This window comes from Lepidochelys kempii, chromosome 11 (genome assembly GCF_965140285.1).
Source record: "Lepidochelys kempii isolate rLepKem1 chromosome 11, rLepKem1.hap1, whole genome shotgun sequence".
NCBI classification, from domain to species: domain Eukaryota; kingdom Metazoa; phylum Chordata; order Testudines; family Cheloniidae; genus Lepidochelys; species Lepidochelys kempii.
In genome coordinates, this window is record NC_136390.1 from 11,537,610 (window position 1) to 11,559,485 (window position 21,876).

Sequence of the window (21,876 nt, forward strand, 5' to 3'; positions counted from 1 at the left end):
ACCACACTTACTAAAGACCAGTCATTATGGCTGTTCCTTTTTGATTATTTGATTCTGGTGTTCCTCTACTTTCTTATTCTGATCAGACTAGGAAGATATCATTGCTAGCTGAAATCCTTCCTATCCTTTTCTCAAATTTTCATTTACCATAGGTGTTTACAGACTAGAAGATCCTATCCCATACATTATTTCTTATCAGGGAGACCTAAAAAAAGTGTGAAATCCATACAGTATGCTTTACCTTGAGTGTACTGTATGGTCTCTCATCATTTACAACCAGAGGCGGATTAAGGTTTCCCGGGGCCTTGGGCCAGAGCAAATGAGGGGCCCCTCCTCACCCCTTCTGCCTGCGGTCCCACCCCCATTCTATGCTCTGCAGGCAGAAAGAAACTTTGCATTCCAAATACCCAAAACAGTGCATTCCAATGCATCCTTTTCAGAACAAACGGTCTGTCTGCCTAATTCCCTAGTATATTGTACATATACCATTTTGCCATAGCATTATTATGGTCTACCTGGAGAAATATTTCAGGACCAGATAACGAAATAAAGGAGAAAGTTGGGTATGGATAGCATTCTGGCAAGGTGAAATGTGTGTCTAATTGGCAGAGAGAAAGGCACTCTTCACATTAAAATGGATATCACAATAGCCAGTTGGATCCTTCAGTAAAATGTCAGCCCAGAGGGAGTACATGGAAAAGCTAAATGAAATGCCAACTTTAAAATACTGTTTATAACACATTCAAATGCATTTCCAAATGATGTATAAACAGTTACGTATCACAATCAAAAGTGAGAGAGAAGAGAATTAAAATAGACCAGTATGTTCTGAGAGTCTGGAATGAAAGTAGCAAGTTTGTGTCTTTTGGATAATATAGGACTTCCCTAATTTTACTTTAAAATATTAGAGTTTCTTACACTTCTATTACTCAAAATCACCACTGCCAATTGGTATAGGATGGGAGTTGAGGTGTTGGTTTTAACCTATAAAACCCTAAATGTTTTGGGATCCATCTACCAGAGAGAGCGCCTCCCTGCCCACGTGATACTGATGTAACTGAAGTCAGAGACCTTGATCCTGCAAAGATTTACACACATGCTTAAAGTAAATCATACACACAAATCTTTACAGTATCAGAGCCAGTCTTGCCTTTCCACATTTCACTACCTAACATTTGGTTTGCCAGTGTCCAAATTAGTTAGCCTTCTAGACAACCTGCAAACCCATTTTTTCCACTCCCCAGGCAGACACTCCCAGTTTACTCTTGAGGGTTGTGGGAGTATAATGTCATAAGAATCTTCCTGTACTATGCATTATTAGTATTAGGACCAATACCTGAGTACATTCAAAATGCTATATACATACTTTAGTATTTTCCAAGATATGCATGTTGAAATACAGTATGTGCCCATCCCCTGCACCAACAACAGCTTTTTTAATATGCATCTCCCCATCAACACTGTCATGGTTCCATAAACTACAGTCAGGTGGCTACGATGGTTTGGACATCAAGAAGTCATGCATCAATTGCAAGTATTCTATTACGGGATAATTCTGCAACAAAAGAGATCTTTTAAAAAATGCCTCATTGTCAACTGGTACCACAATGTAGTTAGCATGCATGTAGTTAGAGTGTGGAAACAAGCATCTCTGAAGTCACACGGTCTAGTACAGGGGTCGGCAACCTTTCAGAAGTGGTGTGCCGAGTCTTCATTTATTCACTTTAATTTAGGGGTTCATGTGTCAGTAATACATTTTAATGTTTTTAGAAGGTCTCTCTCTCTATAAGTCTATATATTATATAACTAAACTATTGTTGTATTGTAAAATAAACAAGGTTTTCAAAATGTTTAAGAAGCTTCATTTAAAATTAAAATAAAACGTTGATCTTAAGCCGCTGGCCCGCTCAGCCCGCTGCTGGTCTGGGGTTCTGTTCACCTAGGCCAGGAGCGGGCTGAGCAGGGCCTGCGGCCGGGACCCCAGCTGGCAAGGGCCTGGCAGCCAAAACCCCAGACTGGCAGTGGGCTGAGCGGCTCAGCCCGCAGCCACTCAGGGGTTCCATCCGCTGGCTCCTGCCAGCCGGGATCCCGGCTGCCGGACCTGCTCAGCCCACTGCTGGTCTGGGGTCCCGGCCCTACCCACATACAGTGGGTACCTACCTTCTCCCTGGTTCTGGCCATTCTCTTCCTCTCTCTCTGCACTGAGCTGAGGGTGGGAGTGCACTGAGCACAGGGCTGGGGGTGAAAGAGCAGGCTGGGGGTTGGGGTGTAGGGTCTGGCCAGGAGCTAGAATGAGGGAGAGGGCTTCAGGAGGTTTGGGTGTGGAGCGCTTACCTGGGCAGCTCCCATTTCGTGGGAGGGGTGCAGGGGGAAATGTGTGTGGGGGGGAAGGTGCAGAAGCTCCCATTTGGTGCTCAGGATGGGGGTGAGGATGTGGGGGGTGCAAGAGTCAGGATGTGGGGGGTGCATGGGGTGTGGAGGGGCTGGGTATGTGGGGGGGTGCAAGAGTCAGGATGTGGGGGGTGCATGGGGTGGGGAGTGCATGGGGTGGGGGGGTGCAAGAGTCAGGGCAGAGGGCTGGGGGCATGTGAGGGGGGTGCAGGTGTCAGGGTATGGGGTGCGGAGAGCCTAGGTATGTGTGGGGGTGCCAGAGTCAGGGCTGGGATCGTGGGGGGGAGGGGTGAAGGAGTCAAGCAGAGGGCTGGGTGTGTGTGAGGTGGGTGCAGGGCTCAGGGCAGGGGCCTTGGGGTGTGCGCGGGGCTGCAGGGCTCAGGGCAGACGGCTGGGTGTGTGTGAACGGGGTTCAGGGCAGAGGGCTAGGGATGTGGGCTGGGGTCTGTGGTGCTCACGGCAGGGGGTTGGAGAGGATATGTCCCGCTTCCCCAAGGCCCTGTCCCCGCTTCTTCTCTGCTTCTGCCAGGAGCAGCGAGCACGCTGACTCCGCTCCTCCCCCACCCCCTCCCTCGCAGGGGCCATCAGCTGATCGGGGTGGGGGACACGGAGAGGAGGAGGAGGGGCAGGAACCCAGCACACTGCGGGAAGAGGCAGGGGAGCCGGCTGGACCAAGCTTCTCCCCCTGCCGGAGTGGGAGTGGAGAAGAGCGGGCTGGGCCAGGCCAGGCCGGGCCGGATTTTTAATGGCATGGGAGCCCGGCAGGCAGCAACGTGCCATTAAAAATGGGCTCACCTGCCGTCTTTGGCACGCATGCCATAGGTTGCCGACCCCTGTCTAGTAGATGGGGTGCAGGACTCGGAGCTTGGCAACCTGAGTTCTATTCCTAGCTCTGCAACCGACCTGCTGTGTAACCTTGTGAAAGTCACGTCTCTCTGTGCCTCTGTTTCCCTTCCTGCCTTTGTCTCTTTAGATTGTAAGCTCTTTTGAGCAGGGACGGCCTCTCACTATATGGTTCTACAGGGCCTAGTGCACTGGGGGCACTGATGTAATACAAATTAATAATGGTTTACACACAATCCTGGAACACAGGATCACTTGCCACTGTACTGTAACAATACTTGTAGATAAAACAACCCAAAGCAGCTCAACAGCCAAAAGCCATCATGAAGACTAATACATGATTCTTGTTGCAAAATATATAGGATAAAGTTCAGTTGTATAAAGGTTCTCTGTGAAGTTTTACCCAGGTGCCATGATATAAGTGATGGCTCATAACTGGAGGTCAAAAGTCACGTGGTCAAGGTGGTTAGGAACAAGCCTGAATGATAAAAAGTGGTGCAGGGGTGGTGGTGAAGGAGAGAGAGGAAATAGTAGCTCCCCACGTTAACATTTCTGCCCCTAGGTCTGTTGTTCAACTGCCATTGCTGACGGTATAATGTGAATTCTAAAGAGATTCACGTTTTTAAACCAGGCTGCTTTGGTACAATACAGCACCCTCTGTCATCAACTGTAAAAGGCAATTATCCAGGTATGCGAAGGCCAAAGAGACAAGCAGGAGGAAGGTCAATCCAAATCTAACATACTGGAGAATGGCAAGAAGAGAGTACAAATATATTGAAAGTCTAGGATTTTCTATAACAATCTTGCATTTATTTATCTCTAGACTGTGTGTTTTTCAGCAGTGCTTTTGACAATAGTTACAGAAAGAGGAGTTTCTTCATGTATTCGGAGAGGCTTTATGTTGCACATATCACCCCTGAAGCACTGTGTCAAGGGTCATTCTGACAAGACATTGCCCATTTTCCTGCATTTGGAAATGAAGAGTCTCTCTATGAAGAGACAGAAAGGTGCTATAGGAAGGCAGTGACAGGGAGTTAGTCACATGCAGTTATATGTAACCATGCCATTCCACGATTGGGGGAATTTTTCAGGAGCAGGAGGAACCTTGGACTGGGAAGGAGACAGAGCTGACGCTGGATAATTGTGGGAGTGCTCCTTCTATGCAGTACTTCCATCCCAGGCAGCCTTCAGCCAGACAGGCAAGTTATTTTCAGTGGGAGAGGTCAGAACTTCTCTCACATGTGTTTATAATTGTGGATAAAACTGGGGCTTTTCCATTACAGTCATGGAGCACTGCTGAGTTACTGAGAAAGGGATCAGGCCAGGCTGTGGGAACATACCAATCTCAAGGTCACGTTTCACTCTCCCTGCCACCTTTCTGAGTTCTTCCATTCAAACTGAATGACTTGAAAAGTGTGCCAGGTAATCAAGGATTATGTGCAAATAACTCACTGTAAGGCAGCCCTGAGAGAGGCAACTTGATAACAAAGCACGCTATTTTTTCCCCCTTTAAAACTTATGGCCTGTGAGAACTTGAAACATCAACTCATGTCTTGTGAATACCAGATAAGATCATAAGGGCTAAACTGAATAATTTAGGCTAGCATTCAACGGAGATGGCGTGAACCAAAAACTCCCAAATCTAAACTCTTCTGACCCTGGAATTTCGAGGAAGTTTGGATTCTCAGGAGAAGATTGAACAATGGGCCCATCTCTAATTGTAAAAGGATCTGTTAGGACATTTAAGAGTTACGTGTGGGGTTTTGTTTGTGGATTATTCATTTGTTTAAACAAATCTGGTTTTGAGAGTAACCTGATATGAACAGAAATATTTTAATGAAATGAAAACAAAATAGTTGTAAACAGTTTTGGACACAACATTCCCCTCCTTTGTAATATTAGAAATCCAAAGAGCACCTTGCTACTACAGAAGGAACCAGAAAAACAGAAAATGGAACGGCCAGTCGGGTTTCACTGTCCCAGCTGAGATAAGGGCACAAAAGACACAGCTTGGGTGGTGAGAAGGCAGTAGGAGTTTAAAAATTAAAAAATGTTTAATGATACAAAGTACTATCAGGGAATAACATTATCAAAAAATCCACAAGTTTTATGTTAACAGCATTTCAAGTATTCTTTTTCATCAGCAAAGTGCATATGATGTGTGAGATACAGCAGGGGTTAAGTCCCTCAACCCTCAAAGCAAGGTTCTGATGCAAAATGCATTTAGATTAATCTTGTATGCAGTGTTGTTGTAGTGTTGAGACATTGTGGGTGAGGTAATATTTTTCACTGGACCAACTTCCAATAAAACACCTCTCAGGGATGGTTTAGATCAGTGGCTTTCAACCTTTTCAGACTACTGTACCCCTTTCAGGAGTCTGATTTGTCTTGCGTACCCCAAGTTTCATCTTACTTAAAAACTACTTGCTTACAAAATCAGACATAAAAATACAAAAGTGTTATAGCGTAACATTACTGAAAAATTGCTTACTTTCCCATTTTTAACCATACAATTGTAAAATAAATCAATTGGAATATAAATATTGTACTTACATTTCAGTATATACTATATAGAGCAGTATAAACAAATGATTATCTGTATAAAATTTTAGTTTGTACTGACTTTGCTAGTGCTTTTTATGTAGGCTGTTGTAAAACTAGGCAAATATCTAGGTGAGTTGATGTACTCCCTGGGAGATCTCTGCCTACTCCCAGGAATATGCATACCCCGGTTGAGAAGCACTGACCTAGATCAGTGGTTCTCAGCCTATTTACTATTGTGGGCCGCATATGCCACTCTCTATGTGTTATGTGTGCCACATCCACACAATATATATACTACATGTATGGCCCTGAAGATGTCACGAGGGTCACAGCTTTGTGCTGATTTGGCTACAAGTGGCCTGTGGGTTAGGAACCACTAGTCTAGACAATACTTAGTCCTTCCATGAGTGCAAGGGACTGGACTAGATGACCTCTCGAGGTCCCTTCCAATCCTATGATTCTGTGAGAGAGACAAGCTTTTGAGCTTACACAGGCTCGAGAGCTTGTTTCACTCACCATCAGAAGCTGGCCCAATAAACACCTTAAGGGTAATCTTGTCAGCTTTAGTCCTCCAGTCTCAAAGAGCTTGATGGGCCAGGTGGCTTAGTGGCACAGAACTTACTGTACTTTCTATGGTTTGGGCATGCAAAAGCTAAAATGTACTGTGAACTTGACCTAGACATTTGAGCCAAAGGTGGAGACAGGGATCAAGCATGGGGGTAATGATGCCAGATTCATCCTTTCACAAGCACCCCTGTTGCCATTTTGGTACATATAAGTAACTTTAGTGGATCAGACTAAAAACTTATTCTCTGAAGCCTCTGTTGTGCCGCTACTAAGACCAAACTTAAAAAAACATTATGACACAACCTTGTCACAAGAGCCCCCTGCTGGATGCACATCACAATTGCAATAAAGAACAAAGGTTTCAGAGTAGCAGCCGTGTTAGTCTGTATTCGCAAAAAGAAAAGGAGGACTTGTGGCACCTTAGAGACTAACCAATTTATTTGAGCATAAGCTTTCGTGAGCTACAGCTCACTTCATCGGATGTATCAGATAAATTGGTCAGTCTCTAAGGTGCCACAAGTACTCCTTTTCTTTTTGCAAATAAAGAACAAAATTGCTTAATGAAAACATTCCCAATGGCACATTTAATATACCCAGACTCATTATTTAGCACATACCCCATTATGGGAAACTAACAAATTCTGTGCAGTACATATAGCTTGGTCATCTACGTTTCTATAATGTGCCCATCCCCATGGTATCTGAGCATCTGGATACATGTGTTTCTGCAGCCAGAGGAAGTTCTCTTACCGTTGAGGAGCCAGGTGATCTGAGGCACAGGTGTACCTTCCACAGAACACTGCAGCACGAAATCTTGCCCTTCACTCACTGTACATCCCTTCAAGACACTGGAAAACCTTGGAGCCATCTCTTCAACTTTAGACCCTTTAAGTCAAAGTGAAAGTGGATCTGTTAATACAGGGCTGACAAATCAACTACTCCTCTGGGAGTTTTACTCAGTAGATTAAGAGGATATAACGGAATGACACTGCAAAATCATTTCCAGATACATGTGCAAGATCACAGCTGTAAAGAAAAGAATCTTTTGGAAGTAAAAACAATTTTGACTCATGGACTAATAAAAAGATAGGGCTCCCTGCATAGTCTTCAAAGATTTTTCTTGCCTTTCATGCTTTGCATTAGGCTCTGGTTTTGCAAGTGAAACCCACACCCAGCCATGAGCATCAGGCCACCATGAGGAACTGAAATCCATTAACAGAAAGTGAAGAAGTGCAAAGAACAGGACGATCAGGTTTTTCACCATTCTCCCCATTAGGCAATGAAACAGAGGAGGAATTAAGGATTTTGCCAACATGCTGGAAATAGGATTCTGACAAGGCAGGAAATGTGCTGTGGAGGAACCTGAGGTGGTCAGGTTTAAAAGCCAACAATTCCCAGTGCTGGCCGAGAAATGTTGCATCAACATAACTGGAGCTTTGTAACAAAACCTCAAATCACATACAAGAAAGGGCTTGGAAAAAAAAAACAAACTTAGGCCAGTGTTTGCTAAGATGCTCCAGAATCTTGCAAGCAAACCTGATATTTAAGGGTTGCAAGCTCAAAAATGGTGCCAGATAAAACTCTCAGGTTTTGTTCCATGTAATTCTCACTCCACACCTTTCCTTATTACCTATTGTACCACACAAGAGTGTTAACAGAATCAGTTAGCATTTGGAAAGCAGTTCAGAAATGCAAAGCACTACATAAGTGTTAAGCAACTTCCAACAGAGTCCCGTGCAGAAGGTGCACATCTCTGTGGGCAGGGTCTTTGCCTTCTTCTTCATTCATATTCCATTATTTTATTACACACAGCCATAGCAGCTCCAACCAAGATCAGGACCCACCACATGTCAGGCACCCTACCAACACAGTGAGGAACAGCCACTGCCCTGAAGAGCTTACGAGAGAAGACAAAGGGTGAAGTGGTGAGGAAAGGAGACAGAGATATAAAGGGACTTGCACAAGATCACACATCAGGTTGGTGGTAGAGCAGAGCTGGGAATTAAAAAGTCTATGTATGAATTAATTTTAATAGGAATTTTGCAGCCAAATCTCTTAGACAGCTTTGAAAATCCCAACCTTATTTATTAAAGTGCACATTGGCTCACCCTAACTTACTTACTTTCTACACTTAACACCCAGCTGCTGGAAGTTCGACCTCTGGGGTTGAAGGCTGTACAGCTATAGGACCCACTGTCTCCCAAGTGGGTTTTCATTAAGCACAAGCAATGAATTCCATCCTCTTCGTATATTTGGATGCCATCTCTTCCTTTTACAGGGGCTCCCTCTTTGAACCATTCCACATCTGGTTTTGGTTTCCCTGAAACTAGATGATGCAAAGTTGGAGCATGGGGGTGAGGGCCATTAAAGATATTTCCTCATTATGATAAACCTTCACTTTGCCTATTATATTTTTTACCAGCACAATAGACATTGTAAAATATTTTGATAGACAGTTACTGCTTATCCTTCCCCACCCATCCCTTAAAGAGACATTGACAACTTGAAAAAAGTCACACGTACGTCTGTCTGAAAATTGTTCCTCTAGTGTTGTTACAAATCACACCTAAGATTGCTGTAATCCAGCTAGATTGGGGGTAGGAGGTAGGGAGGAAGAAACATGTTACACCGTCTTCCCGTACCCTCAAGTTTGTTTGCTTTCTGCATTTGGCAGCACTTTGTGAATTGTCAGTTTCTACTGTAAAATTGGTTACAGTAGTTACTCAGGTTCTGCTCTTTGGCTAGGTCTTTCACATGGCAACGGGGAACAGAACAATCAAGAATTAGAAAAAATGCCATTCCTTCAGTTGTGTGTTTGCAAGGCTGGATACTTTATCTGACTCAGCTCAGCAAGGGATGAGGCATGTGGGAGAATGGTGGTTACAAGAGTGAAAGATCATGAGCTGTGCTTAATGTCATAGACACATCTTGTTGGTTCCTCTCTGGTTTTTGAGGGATGCGAACAGGAGGAGCAGAAACAATGGGAGAAAATAAATTGGAAGAGCATCTATTGCATGTACAACTGTGCAGTACAGGGAGAATAGATTGACCAAGGCAGAGGACATATCAAGAAGGGAGAAGCACTGACACTGAACAAAGTCACTTGACTCTTAAGACCTGATCGGAAGCACCCTGAAGTCAACAGAAAGACACCCATTTACTTCAGTAGGCAATGAATGAGGGAGGCCCTTAGGCCCAGATCCCCAGTGTTATTTAAGCTCCTAACTTCTACAGAAGTCAGTGGAAGTTAGGAGCCTAAATGCCTTTGAGGATCTGGGCCTTAGTGCCTCTGTAAAACAGAGAGAACATTTCCCTCCCTCACAGGAGTAGTGCAAGGCTTCACTAGTTCATGCTTGTCTAAAGTCCTCTGAGACAGTGATAAAGAAGTGCTTAGCATTAATATACTATGAAAATAAACTATTCAGGGAGCCCTTTGGAATACCTTCTCCACTCCTGACTCACTGGGAGGGTAATATAAAATATATTTTTTCTAGAGTGAGGAAGATGCATCAGAAAGGAAATCAATGACTAGATTTTTTCCTGCCTAAAATGTAAAGCCATCTCTCTCTTTTTTTAGGGAGCTATTTGATGTGCAAATGTTACATTAAAATACCAGAAAAACGCTTCAAAATTATTTTCTACTAAACTGCAATAAAAATGGAAGTTCCTCATATTTTCCTCAAAGAAGGGATTAAAAGATTGCCCACGATGTGCAGCCAAAAAGCCCTCCATGGCCCCTTTCTCCTCTGAGAGGTTAAAATCGAATCCATTTTTGAAGAAGAGGAAACACTCAGCTAGGGCCTTTTAATTATGACCTTCTGTAGTTAAATCCTTAGAAACACTTGACTAAATACCACTTGGCTAGACTAAGCAGTGAGGCTGAGCCGTAAGTAGGGGGTGATGTGCAAGTGCCAAGAGAAAGCAGTGTGACTCCATTACAATTCCTTCTCTACTCCATCCCTTTCTCCAAGGGACAGTAACTTACTACAGCACTGAAAAAGGTACAGCTTACTTATCCTCTTGTACTAATTCAGCGCCACAGATCAGCATGCTGGAGAAGGGGACAGAGGCAAGAAACTGCTGGTGGGGCAGAATAAGGAGGGAGTGAGCACTGGGCACGCAGCCCACGGTCAGCCATTCTGCACCTGAGCCTTGGTGCAAGAAACCCTAGAACAGCCATGCAGGGGAGTGGCCTTGGGCTCCTACTCCCTCTTATTCCCCTGAACAGCCATATTAAGGTCTGGCCCTGTATAGACATCACACAGACAGAGCAACACAATGGTGTGCAGTGGAACAATGGTGCAAGTGTGGAGTGCCACAGATGAGCTGTTTTCAGAATGGTTTAGGAAGGAGGCGAAACCTGCACTGAAGAGTGAAGTATTTCCCCCTTATGCTATCTACAGCAAAAGAGCCCTAAGCACTTTCATCCCTTTACCTTTGCTTTTTGAATGAGCTTTCATCCCTTTACCTTTGCTTTTGAATTTGACCTCCTGGCCTTCTAATACTTCCTGGCTTTGTGGACGGCTCTCGAACTGCGGAGGGACTCCCTGAGGCTCCCTCTTCTCCTCTGTTGTGCTCTTCCTTGTTCCAACTCTGTTTTCTGCTTCCCTACTCCTTGGACCAGCTTGTCTGATGAGAGAAGCAGTTTGTCGAGTTGTCGTCAGGGGCTGTGTGATCCCTTTCCTGTCCTCATCCTGTCCAGTAGAAGTGGCCGTGGATTCTGCCTTTGGTTCTGGTTGCATTTTAATGGCTTGCAGCGTTATGGTGCTGGAAGTTTTCTGTAGGCCCCGAGATCCCCTTGCTTCTCCTTTAGGTTCCTGAGCGGGTTCTGTGTTGATTTCTCTGAGCTGTCGTTGTCTATTGTCCTTGGCTTCTTTGGAGGAGATAGAAGAGGCCTCTTTCTTTACTGCTGTCCTCTCTTTGGTTTCAACTGTGAGGTCAGTGCTGCTGGATTTCAGTTCCTTAGCAATCCCATTGCTAGTTGCCAGTTTGAATTCTGAATTTTCAATAGCTTTGGTTGCAGTGGAAGTTGATTTTGTTGGAGTGCTGAAAAGAAATTATTTATTTAGAGATATAATCAATGGCTTGTGATAATTAGTACTTATACAGCACTTCTAGCTTCAGAGAACTTTGCAAATGTTCACAGTTTATAAGGCCAGAAGGGAGCATTGTAATCATTTAGTCTGACCTCCTGTAAAGCACAGGCCACAGGATATCCCTGAATTAATTCCTGTTAATTAGTTAACCCCCACAAAACCCCTGGGAGATAGCGGTTAATAATATTTACCTATCTGTTAAAGAGGAGTAAGTGGCTTGTGCCACAGAGTGACTCAATGTCAGAACGTGGATTCCAAAACAGGAGTTGCTGGATCCCATTCCTCTGTTCAGGCCTTCTCTTACATGACATGGGTCAGATTCTGATCTCACATACACTGTCTTAGACTTACAGTTCACTCCATTTAAATGTATGGAGTGACACTTATGTAAAATCAGTGTAAGTGTGAACGGATTCAGGCTACATATATAAATGACTCAAAACACTGTATAAGTTAAACTTCCTGTAGATAATTCCAGCTGACTATTTTCACTGTATTATTATGCTTATTAGAGATAGGGTAAAATTCTCAAAAATGCCTAAGTGATTTGGGAACCTAATTTATATTAACTTTCAATGAGACTTAGGCTCTTAAGTCCCCAAGTCTCTTAAAAATAGGACTAAGGCTTGCAAGTCACTTAGGCACTTTTGAAAATTTTACCCATACTGCCTAGGGGCCTGAAGAAGGTTAGACTGGATAAATAACTATGTATCAGGCTTGCACTTGCGATTATACATTGTTATGGTTTATAAAACATACCAGTTCTATTCATAGGATAAAAAGGAGGAGGAGCTCTACTTCTTGAGACCTGAGGACACTACAAGCTCTGGCGAGTAGCTCAATTTTACTGTTAAAAAGCTTGTTACCAGGAGAAGCCTAGGTCTTAGCATTGTGGCAGGGTGAAATTTTGAAAAGCACTTAGTTTTGGCCTAGTTCTGCTTCCAGCAGAGCTGAGCACTTTTAAAAATTTCACTCCAGATGTGTTGGGACAGACAAATCCAACATCCTGAAAGGTCTAAAACTCAGAGCTAGTGGGTATGTTCAGTAAACTAATATGAGCCTTGATGACTCCATGAAGCGATCTTGTACATCCTGGTTAGCACTGGTTAAAACTTTTCATGAATACATTTTTTCCTATTAAAAATGCTCTTTCTTCTAAATGAAAATGTTTCTTTCAGTTTTCAACTTTAAAAAATTTCAGAAAAAAATTGAAAGAGAACATTTTTCATTTCTTATATCTTTTTTCACAGAAAATATTTATCATTCTGACCAGATCTAACCCTGGAATTTCTACGTGAAGGACTTAGAAGCACAGTATGTACTTGTATATGGCAGGAGCACAGTATTCCATATTCATTGTTTGCACTAGTTACCTGGAAGATGTGTATAAATCCTCTAGACTACTTTGAAAATCTCAACAATCATTTCTAGAATTCTAACCCTCCTTTACACTTCAGCAGACATAATAATTTAAACATAAAGCTAGTCCTGCAGAAGTATAAACTTGTTCAGTTCCCAAAATTTGTTTTCCAGAAGGACTAAAACCTTCAGAGGTTTTCTAAATGTATGAAAATAGAAATAATAACCACTAGACCCATTTCTTACTCATCTACTTTCAGTTTTTAATTAAGATTCATGTAGTACCATGCTTTTAAGGAAGATCTGCTCCATATTGACATGATGTATGCAAGTGTTCTGAGCATGAATTAGGGGAGTGTTCAGAGCAAGAAACCTCTTGTTTCATACAAAAAGAAAAGGAGTACTTCTGGCACCTTAGAGACTAACCAATTTATCTGAGCATAAGCTTTCGTGAGCTACGAAAGCTTATGCTCAAATAAATTGGTTAGTCTCTAAGGTGCCACAAGTACTCCTTTTCTTTTTGCAAATGCAGACTAACACGGCTGTTACTCTGAATCTTGTTTCATACAGTTCACATGTTGATACTGTAGCCATTCCACATTTGGAGCTCCTCTTTGAAGACAATGTACATAGTGTGGAAGACCTTTGTCTTGCCAGACCTAGCACTTCCCTCTCTGCCTGAGCCCTGCCTGGGGTAAATCAGCCTCACTCTGAACAGTGTTTGTCATCCCCCAAACGGTGCTCCTCTGGCCATATTTTCAGGGTAGGAGTTGGGATCGGCCTCAGGGGTGAGCCTCCACCAAACAAAAAGGAAACAGTCTCACAAACACAAAAACAAACGGGGATACCTTTCCCTGCCCCCTTGTTGGCTGTTTGCTCCAGGGTGTCAGTCCTTCCCCTAGCAGACACTCAGGTTTGGTTGTTTCCCCTATGGGAAGGAGCACAGCCTCTCACCCTGGGGAAGCTTATTTCCCTATGGCCACTAGCCTGGCAATTGCGGGGGGTAGGGTGGGGTCATACCAGAAACATCAGAATTATCTCTTACGGATCAGATCAGTGGTCTGTCTCGGACAGAATGCTGCCACCAACAGCGACCGATACTAACTGCTTCACAGGAGATACGAGGAATCCATTATGAGATAATCTGTCCTTGAGTAAAGTTTCTTTCTAACCCTCAAACTTAAGCAATGAAGAAGGTGGTTTGTTTTTCTTTCAGTGAAGTTTCATGCTGCAATTTCAAGACCACAGTATATTTCATTTCAAAAGATCGGAAAAGGGAAAAAGGATTGAATGAAAAACATACCATAATGGGTGAACATACAGGTCTGTCTTATCTGAACCTGAAATAAAAATAAAGTAAACATATTATACTAAATACAAACCTTGAAAATGTCAAAATAAAGCTTTTGGCAAAGTTTATATTTTGGAGAGTCAATTTTTTTTTTGTATGGGAGCCAAATTATGGCTTGCCACCAGAGGAAAGTTGAGATGGATCTAAATCATACCCACTTTTTGCTGAGTCACTGGACCACAACAGATTCATTGACAGATCTTGACTCCCAACCACAAGTGCTGACTGCTCAACTGAAATGGCAAGAGGTCTTGGCTCAGTTTAAGATATTCCTAGATCTAGCAACTGCAAGGCCCACTGAAAACTAAAGGGCTTTGCCAGACTGAAATGTTCTGGGTTAGAAAAGGCAGGCATGCAGGATATTCCAGCTGGAGACAGCTCATTAATTCTTAATGAAACTTCAGAGAGGATGTGGACCTAGGCAGACAACACATCCTCTGTATTAGATCTAAAAAGTGTAATTACGAAGATGCTGAATCAGGTGTTCTGGTTGTAAACTGTGTCCAGCCACAAATTCCTGATTAAGCATGAGCTGGCTGGTAGAGATCAACATATTCAACACAAACAATGGCATAAAAATGAAACCAACATATTGAATCTTTCACTTTTGGAAGAAATGTTCTGGCATGGAAGCTCACACAGAGCTTACAATGAACCCAGGGATTCAAATTGCTCAGAGATTTAGTTTTCTTCTTATTCTAAAAGACCCCAATTATTCTGGGTCATTTAGTGACAGTTACATCTGTCCTTGCATGGGTATGCCAGGAGGGAAAGATCCTTCTCCCACACTTATGCACAAAGCAGTGGTAGCCATAAATGGGCTGCCAACACTGCAGAGCGCAAAGGCAGGGTGCCAGTTAGTGCTGTCTGCAGTGCTCTAAGTCTACAAGCACAGGAAAGCGCTGTTTACAGTACATGGTGACCCAGATTTTTAAAGTGAACAGCCAGGACAGCAGTTCAGGGAAGGAAGGCAGCATAAGGAACAGTTTTGGACCCCAGTACAAGAAAGCACTTTAAGCACATGTTTAGAGATGCTAAAGTCCCATTGAGTTTTATGCAAATGTTTAAGTGTTGCCCTGAATAATGCTACTTTCTTGAACTCGGGCCTTGGTAAGGTACAGGGAAGTTTGCAGAGATGGGCTTCAGAACTTGTGCTAGGAAGGGCAGTGGGTTCACTGGGAGGCGAAAAAGGACAGGTCTTCAGTATGTCACTGATCAAGGAGGTACGGGGAGTGTCCCTTGAGGAGCATATGAACCCAGTCTGCTTGTTGTCAATATCAATATCTCAGGCAGCTCATCCAGGTGACGAGTCTGCAGGGAGTTACAAAAACCAGGATAAAACAACTGTGTGTGTAGAGTTAATGTGGACATAGAGACAGACTTTGGGGGAGGGGGCAGAGAACATCTCCAGACATCAGGGACATGTTCTCACCCTGAAAGGGAGTTGTCTCTGAATCTGACAATTCATTTGGCTGTGGACCACTTCCTACTGGACAACTTTATCTCCCAGACAAAGATTGTCTCCTCACTTTTGAAAAGCAGGAGCACAGTATCCCTCATGTGATCAAGATTCAGGAACTTTTATTGTCACTCCATACAAACCTCCAGCAGGGCTGAGCACCCTGGTGTAGACTTGCAAGTTATAAAAAAAAAAAAATAAATAGGAACTACTAGAAGGTTGTACTTATGTTACACCTGGCATTTACTTCTGGAAGCTTACATTGCTCTTCAGTGCCCACTAAGGGCAGCTTTTGATACCTTTACTCCTGTTGAACAGCGCTTCACTCCACAAGTATTCTCAATGAAAGGAAAGCAATCACTGGTGGAGCACGGTGCTATTCAGCCTAGGTAAAGGTGTTGAAATCTGGCCTGGGCCTTTCAGTCCATGTACACTCACTTTATCATGCTCAATGAATGTTCGGTCTCTTATTGTTTGTGTATTTTGCAACACTGAAATCAAGAAGTTAAGATGAGGAGGAATGCCTAGGAGACAGGGACTCGCCCATGGAACTTCCTGCCACTGGAGAGCAGTCTGAGCCCAAGACTCTTCTCTTTCTGCAGTCTTCCTCCTCACAACAGAGTCTTTGAATAGCCCCAGCAGTGCACTTCAGGAAGTAAGCTGCCTAGAAATGGTTCTTTGTCAGTAAGTGTGTTCAAGTTGAGGGTGAGGAGGATGGAGAACTTTCTTCTTTAGGAAACATTTTGAGGGCTGGGTTGGCAGGTGCAAAGAGCCTTGTCAATACCTTTTCAGCAAGCTACAACAGATTTAGAGCCAGTTACTCAAAAGTAATAAGTGATTCTGAGTAACCAACCTGAGACACCTTAAAGTGACCTGACTTTGAGAGGGTGGTGCTCAGCACATGCAGAAATATCAGGGCCTTTCAGGTTTCTGAAGCTGGAAACCCAAAATCACTATAAAAATAATACCTGGCTCTCATATAGCACTTTTCATCCATAGCTTTCAAAGCACTTTACAAAGGTGATAAATGTCCATTTTACAGATGGGGAAACTGAGGCACGGAGTGGCAAATTAAACTCAGCCTTAGTAGCTGACTCAGAGGAAAGAAGCCCATGTAGGAGGGGCCTAGAGTGTCGTTTCTGAGGAAATATTTTGAAAATGAAGGTAGTTTGGTGAATACCAAAGGCATAAATCAATGCCCCTAACAGACACCTCTCCAAAGCACCCTGTGTGTTACCACACAGAAATCCATACTGCATTTTATGCATGTGTTTTGCACAAGTTACAGTTATACTCACAACATAAAACAAAGATTCTACTGCATTTCTCTTACACCTTGGAGGACTCTATGGAATTAGCTCTCTGAATGTATTTATGAGATTGCCAGATCATGAGTTGTGGCTACTCCAATTAGCCTAGAGAGTGGCTAAAATGCTACAGAATAGTCTAAGAGATTCACAGGTTCCAAGGGACCATTGTGATCATCTACTCTGACGTGCTGCATAATACAGGCCATAGAACTTCCCAAAAATGATTTCTAGAGCAGATCTTTTAGAAAAACATCCAATCTTGATTTTTTGTCAGTGATGGAGAATCCACCATTCCCTTGGTAAACAGTTCCAATGGTTAATTACTCCCATTGTTAAAAAATATGCGTCTTATTTCCAGTCTGAATTTGTCTAGCTTCAACTTCCAGCCACAGGATCATGTTATACCTTTCTCTGCTAGACTGAAGAGCCCATTATTAAATATTTGTTGCCCACGTGGGTACTTACAGATTGTAACCAAATCACCCCTTAACTTTCTCTTTGTTAAGCTAAATCAGGGGTTGGCAACTTATGGCATGCGTGCCAAACACAGCATGAGAGCCAATTTTTAATGACACGCTGCTGTCTGCCGGACCCGGACAGACAGCAGCGTGCCACTAAAAATCCTGCCCGGCCCAGCCTGCTCTTTTCCGCCCCCTGCCCACTGCTCTCTCCTTGCAGGGCAGACAAGCTTCCCCCTCCCCCCACCTCTTCCCCCAGCGTGCTAAGTTCCTGCCCCTCCTTCTCTCCTTCCCTACGGCTGATCAGCTGACGGCCCTTACTACCGATGGGGAGAGGGAAAAGCAGAACCGCAGCACGCTCCGGGGACCTTGGGGAAGGTGGTGGAATCAGGGCATATCCCCTCCAGCCCCCTGCTGTGAGCTGCTCAGGGCAGGGAGCTGGGAGCACCCCCACGACGCCAGCCCACACCCCCAGCCATCTGCCCTCACCCCTGCACCCCCCTCACACACACCCAGCCCTCTGCCCTCACCCCTGCACCCCCCACACCCCAGTCCTGTGCCCTGAGCCCTGCACCCCCCCAACAACCTCAGCCCTGACTCCAGCTCCCCTCACACATACCCAGACCCCAGCCCCCTGCCCTGACTCCTGCACCCTCCTCACACACCTCCAGCCCCCTGCCCTGACTCCTGCACCCCCCACACATACCCAGCCCCCCCACACCCCATGTCCTGACTCTTGCACCCCCCACATCCCCACCCCCACCCTAAGCACTAAACAGGAGCTCCTGCATACCTCCCCCCCCCACATTCCCACCTGCACCCCTCGCACCAAATGGGAGCTGCCCAGGTAAGTGCTCCACATCCAAACCTCCTGCCCCAACCCTGAGCCCCCTCCCTCATTCTATCTCCTGGCCAGACCCTGCACCCCAACCCCCAGCCTGCTCCTTCTCCCCCAGCCCTGTTCTCAGTGCAGAGAGAGGAAGAGAATGCTAGAACCAGGGAGAAGGTAGGTACCTACTCTATGTGGACAGGGCCAGGACTCGAGACTGGAAGCGGGCTGAGTGGGGCCGGCAGCCAGGACCCTGGCTGGCAGGAGCCGACGGACGGAACCCCAGACCAACAGCGGGCTGAGCCTCTCAGCCCACTGCCAGTCTGGGGTCCCGGCCACCGGTCCCGCTCAGCCCACTGCCCATCTGGCTGCCTGCCCCTTGCCAGCCTGGATCCCGGCCGCAGGCCCCGGTCAGCCCACTGCCAGCCTAGGTGAATGGAACCCCAGGCTGGCAACGGGCTGAGTGGGCCAGTGGCATAAGATCAGCATTTTAATTTAATTTTAAATGAAGCTTCTTAAACATTTTGAAAACCTTGTTTACATACAACAATAGTTTAGTTATATAATATATAGACTTATAGCGAGAGACCTTCTAAAAAACGTTAAAATGTATTATTGGCATGCGAAACCTTAAATTAAAGTGAATAAATGAAGACTCGGCACACCACTTCTAAAAGGTTGCCAACCCCTGAGCGAAATATAGTGATAGATTGAGCTCTTTGAGTCTAAGGCATGTTTTCTAATCCTGTAATTGTTCTTGTGTCTCTCCTCTGAACCCTCTCCCATTTCTCAACTTCCTTCTTGAGCCATGGACACCAGAACCAGACAGTATTCCAAAGAAGTGTTTTCATTCAATTTTCCAAGTTAATTGTAGTGTACTTCATTCTCAGGAGGCTCAGACTAGCATTTTGGCAAAAGTGCACAACCACTTGTTCTGGGAGATCCAGATTCAGATATTGGGCAGGTAATGGTTGGAAGCATCACAGAGGCAATACTGAGCCTCCAAAAGGCAATGTTTTCCATCCTCTGTGCATCAGCAGCAGGTTTCAAGTTGAGCTACTGTGTTATAGGCCAGCTGTGTGACTGGGACTGCAGCACAAAGGAATTTAACGGCTGAGACGAAGGAAGAGGTGAGCAAATACTGAATGAACCATGCTCAAGGTGAGCCATACATTTGAATCCTTGTCTCAGGGAAGAGATGAGAGATGTGGTGCAACCAGGGCACTCCAGAAAGAGTGAACAAAAGACTCTAAAGGTACATAGGACAAAAATAACCCATCAAAACCTTGCAATTAGTCTGGCCATAAACAGTTACCAAAATTTTTCACTGAAAAAGTAAGCTGAATCCCAGTTGAAAGATAATCAGATAAAGATCCAGAAAAAGCTTAACAAACCTCAGCTGGCTGAAGACAAAGGAGTGCTCCATGACCCTATCAATTAAGAGAACATTCTTGCCACCCTCCACCTGACTGTGGAAACTTGGAAGAATAAAGCTCTTGGAACAAGATTATCTATACAAGAGTTCTACATAGCTTTGCTTAAAAATAATGCAATAATTTCAATTGTATGACTGCCTGATAATGCTTTACAGCACTTCCTACTATCTGATTTAATTGATATTTAAAGAATTAGATATGGGAGGTTAGAATGGTAAAAGCAGATGATAAGTTAAATACACTACCATGTAACCTCCTTTTTACTAAATGCCTAGGGCCCATAGTCCTCTCCTGTTTTGAACGTACTGATACAGGAAAGAATGTGCCCCTTAATTAGGGATGCAGTTAGCATTTGAAATTTGTACAGAATGGTAGCTGAACTGTTGGTTCCCAGCCCGCATCATGTCCCAAGGCAGATGTGTCCGTTATACACAGTAGGGCCATTAACCGGGCGGGAGCAGTCAGAGATTCAGTCACATGTTTAATAAAAGGCTCAATGAACAAAAACCTGACTGAGTAATACACTGGCAAATGGGCTCTCTCTAGTGGCTGGCCACAGTGGCTGCACAGATTGCTACTTGCTCACAGCACTCCTTTTAGGTTAAGTAGTACATGCTTGAGTTCAATTCCTGTTGTCATTTGTACACTCATAACCCTGCTGCGTCTCAAAATGGCTCCCCAGATGGGACACAGACTCCCGTGGACCTCCAATGATTGCAACAAGCGAGTGGAACAGGGGCATATGTAATGTATTGGCTTTGTGCACATAGCTGGCCCCTGTAGCTGCATCAGCCTACTTCTTCCTTAGAGATAAGGAACTTCTACTGTAGCTCGAGGGATCGAGGCCTATGCTTTTGGTGTTGAGGTATACCGGACCATTGCTACAGCCCGGGGTTCGGGATCCATGCGTGGTCCTGCGTTAATGCGGGGAACGCATTGCCATGGGTCCCAATTTAGATTTGGGATGCATCACCGCGACCGCACTATACACGAATCCACGCTACAGCGATGCAGACTATAGTGAGGGTCCGGTGTACAAGCATGAGGAGCATCAACCCAGAAAATTAACTATATATGTCATGACATATGTAGCACACACACGTGCCTTTACGTGTTTACACAAATCTATTTTTTCCTTTTAATTACAGTCAAAAAAGCACAGGGCTGGGAGGTAGGAACACCTGAATTTTAAATTCAACTTTTTATCTCTTCTTGTGCTGGTTTGGACAAGCTACTTAACTTCCCCACGTCTCTGTTTTCCCCTCGGCACACATCTATAAATATGGATATAATAATAATGCTTTACTACTCAAAGGGGAATTGTGAAGATTAATGTTCATACAGTGCACTGAAAGAATAAAGTACTACGACAATGCTAAATACAATTACTTAACTATCTTAGTAAAAGTATTTGCCCATCCCCGACAAATGAGGCACTCTCTAAAGGTATGATTACTGTATTTAATTACATATGTAGAATTTCCACTTGCTGACATTAAAAAATATCAAGCTCCAAAGTGACAAAAGTAAAGCAAAATGCTAGGTCCTATGGGAAGTGATAAGAGAACATTTTGACAGTTGCCACTGGACAGTGTTTTTAGTTGTAGCACTGTGCTGCAGGTTTTGATACATCAAAATGTCATTCCACACAAAAGAGGGGAGAGGGGGGCATGGGAGGGGAGAGAAAGAGAGAGAGATCTTGGGGGGGGGGGGGAATCAACACTTGTATTCAGACCTTGCTGAAAGCAATGATTAAAGAATGCTTTGTAATGCACTTGTGTTATTCCCAATTAATCTCTTTTTGTTGTACCTTGAACCATGAGTTCTGCAGACACGGATGCTTTCCCAGCGCTATTCATCACGGTACAAATATAAGTTCCAGCATCAGCCAGACGGACATTTTGGATTTCCAAGAACTGGATGCCTGCTTTCTCAAACATGTTGAAACGATCTTTTTGCTGCAACTGAATATCACCCTGTAAGGATCACAAAATAACTGTGATTAGAGAGACAGTCATGGAAATAAGCAGCTTGTGGTAAGAGAGCAGTCCATTGTCCCATGTTGTTCTTTCCACTTATCTCTCAGCCAAATACCTTCTGTGGCTAGTACCCAGCCAGTATAAACAAACATTCTGGGTTCAAAGCTTTATAATTCAAATATGCAGGAGACTGCTTCTCCTGGATTTTGCCACCCTTTATTTCCATTCTATTCTGAATTTTAATCATCCGCATT

At 44.2% G+C, this 21,876-nt stretch overlaps 1 protein-coding gene and 1 long non-coding RNA gene across 5 annotated transcripts in view; one reads left to right on the forward strand and one right to left on the reverse strand.

The window, feature by feature from the left end:
- LOC144930966 (uncharacterized) overlaps positions 1-21,866 on the forward strand; it is a 62,164-nt gene extending 40,298 nt beyond the window's left edge. The window contains exons 2-3 of the long non-coding RNA XR_013636480.1: positions 19,278-19,337; positions 21,475-21,866. This is a non-coding gene — a long non-coding RNA (uncharacterized LOC144930966). The remainder of the gene's footprint in view (positions 1-19,277; positions 19,338-21,474) is intronic.
- Positions 1-21,876, reverse strand: part of MYLK (myosin light chain kinase) — a 324,445-nt gene that overhangs the window by 141,160 nt on the left and 161,409 nt on the right. For 3 of the 4 annotated variants that reach the window (XM_073305128.1, XM_073305127.2, XM_073305131.1), the window contains 5 exons: positions 21,454-21,619; positions 14,104-14,140; positions 10,814-11,391; positions 8,468-8,671; positions 7,096-7,230 (listed from right to left, as the gene is read on the reverse strand). In XM_073305128.1, the coding sequence (XP_073161229.1) occupies positions 7,096-7,230; positions 8,468-8,671; positions 10,814-11,391; positions 14,104-14,140; positions 21,454-21,619 (1,120 nt within the window). The remainder of the gene's footprint in view (positions 1-7,095; positions 7,231-8,467; positions 8,672-10,813; positions 11,392-14,103; positions 14,141-21,453; positions 21,620-21,876) is intronic. The other variant, XM_073305130.1, reaches the window with a different exon arrangement.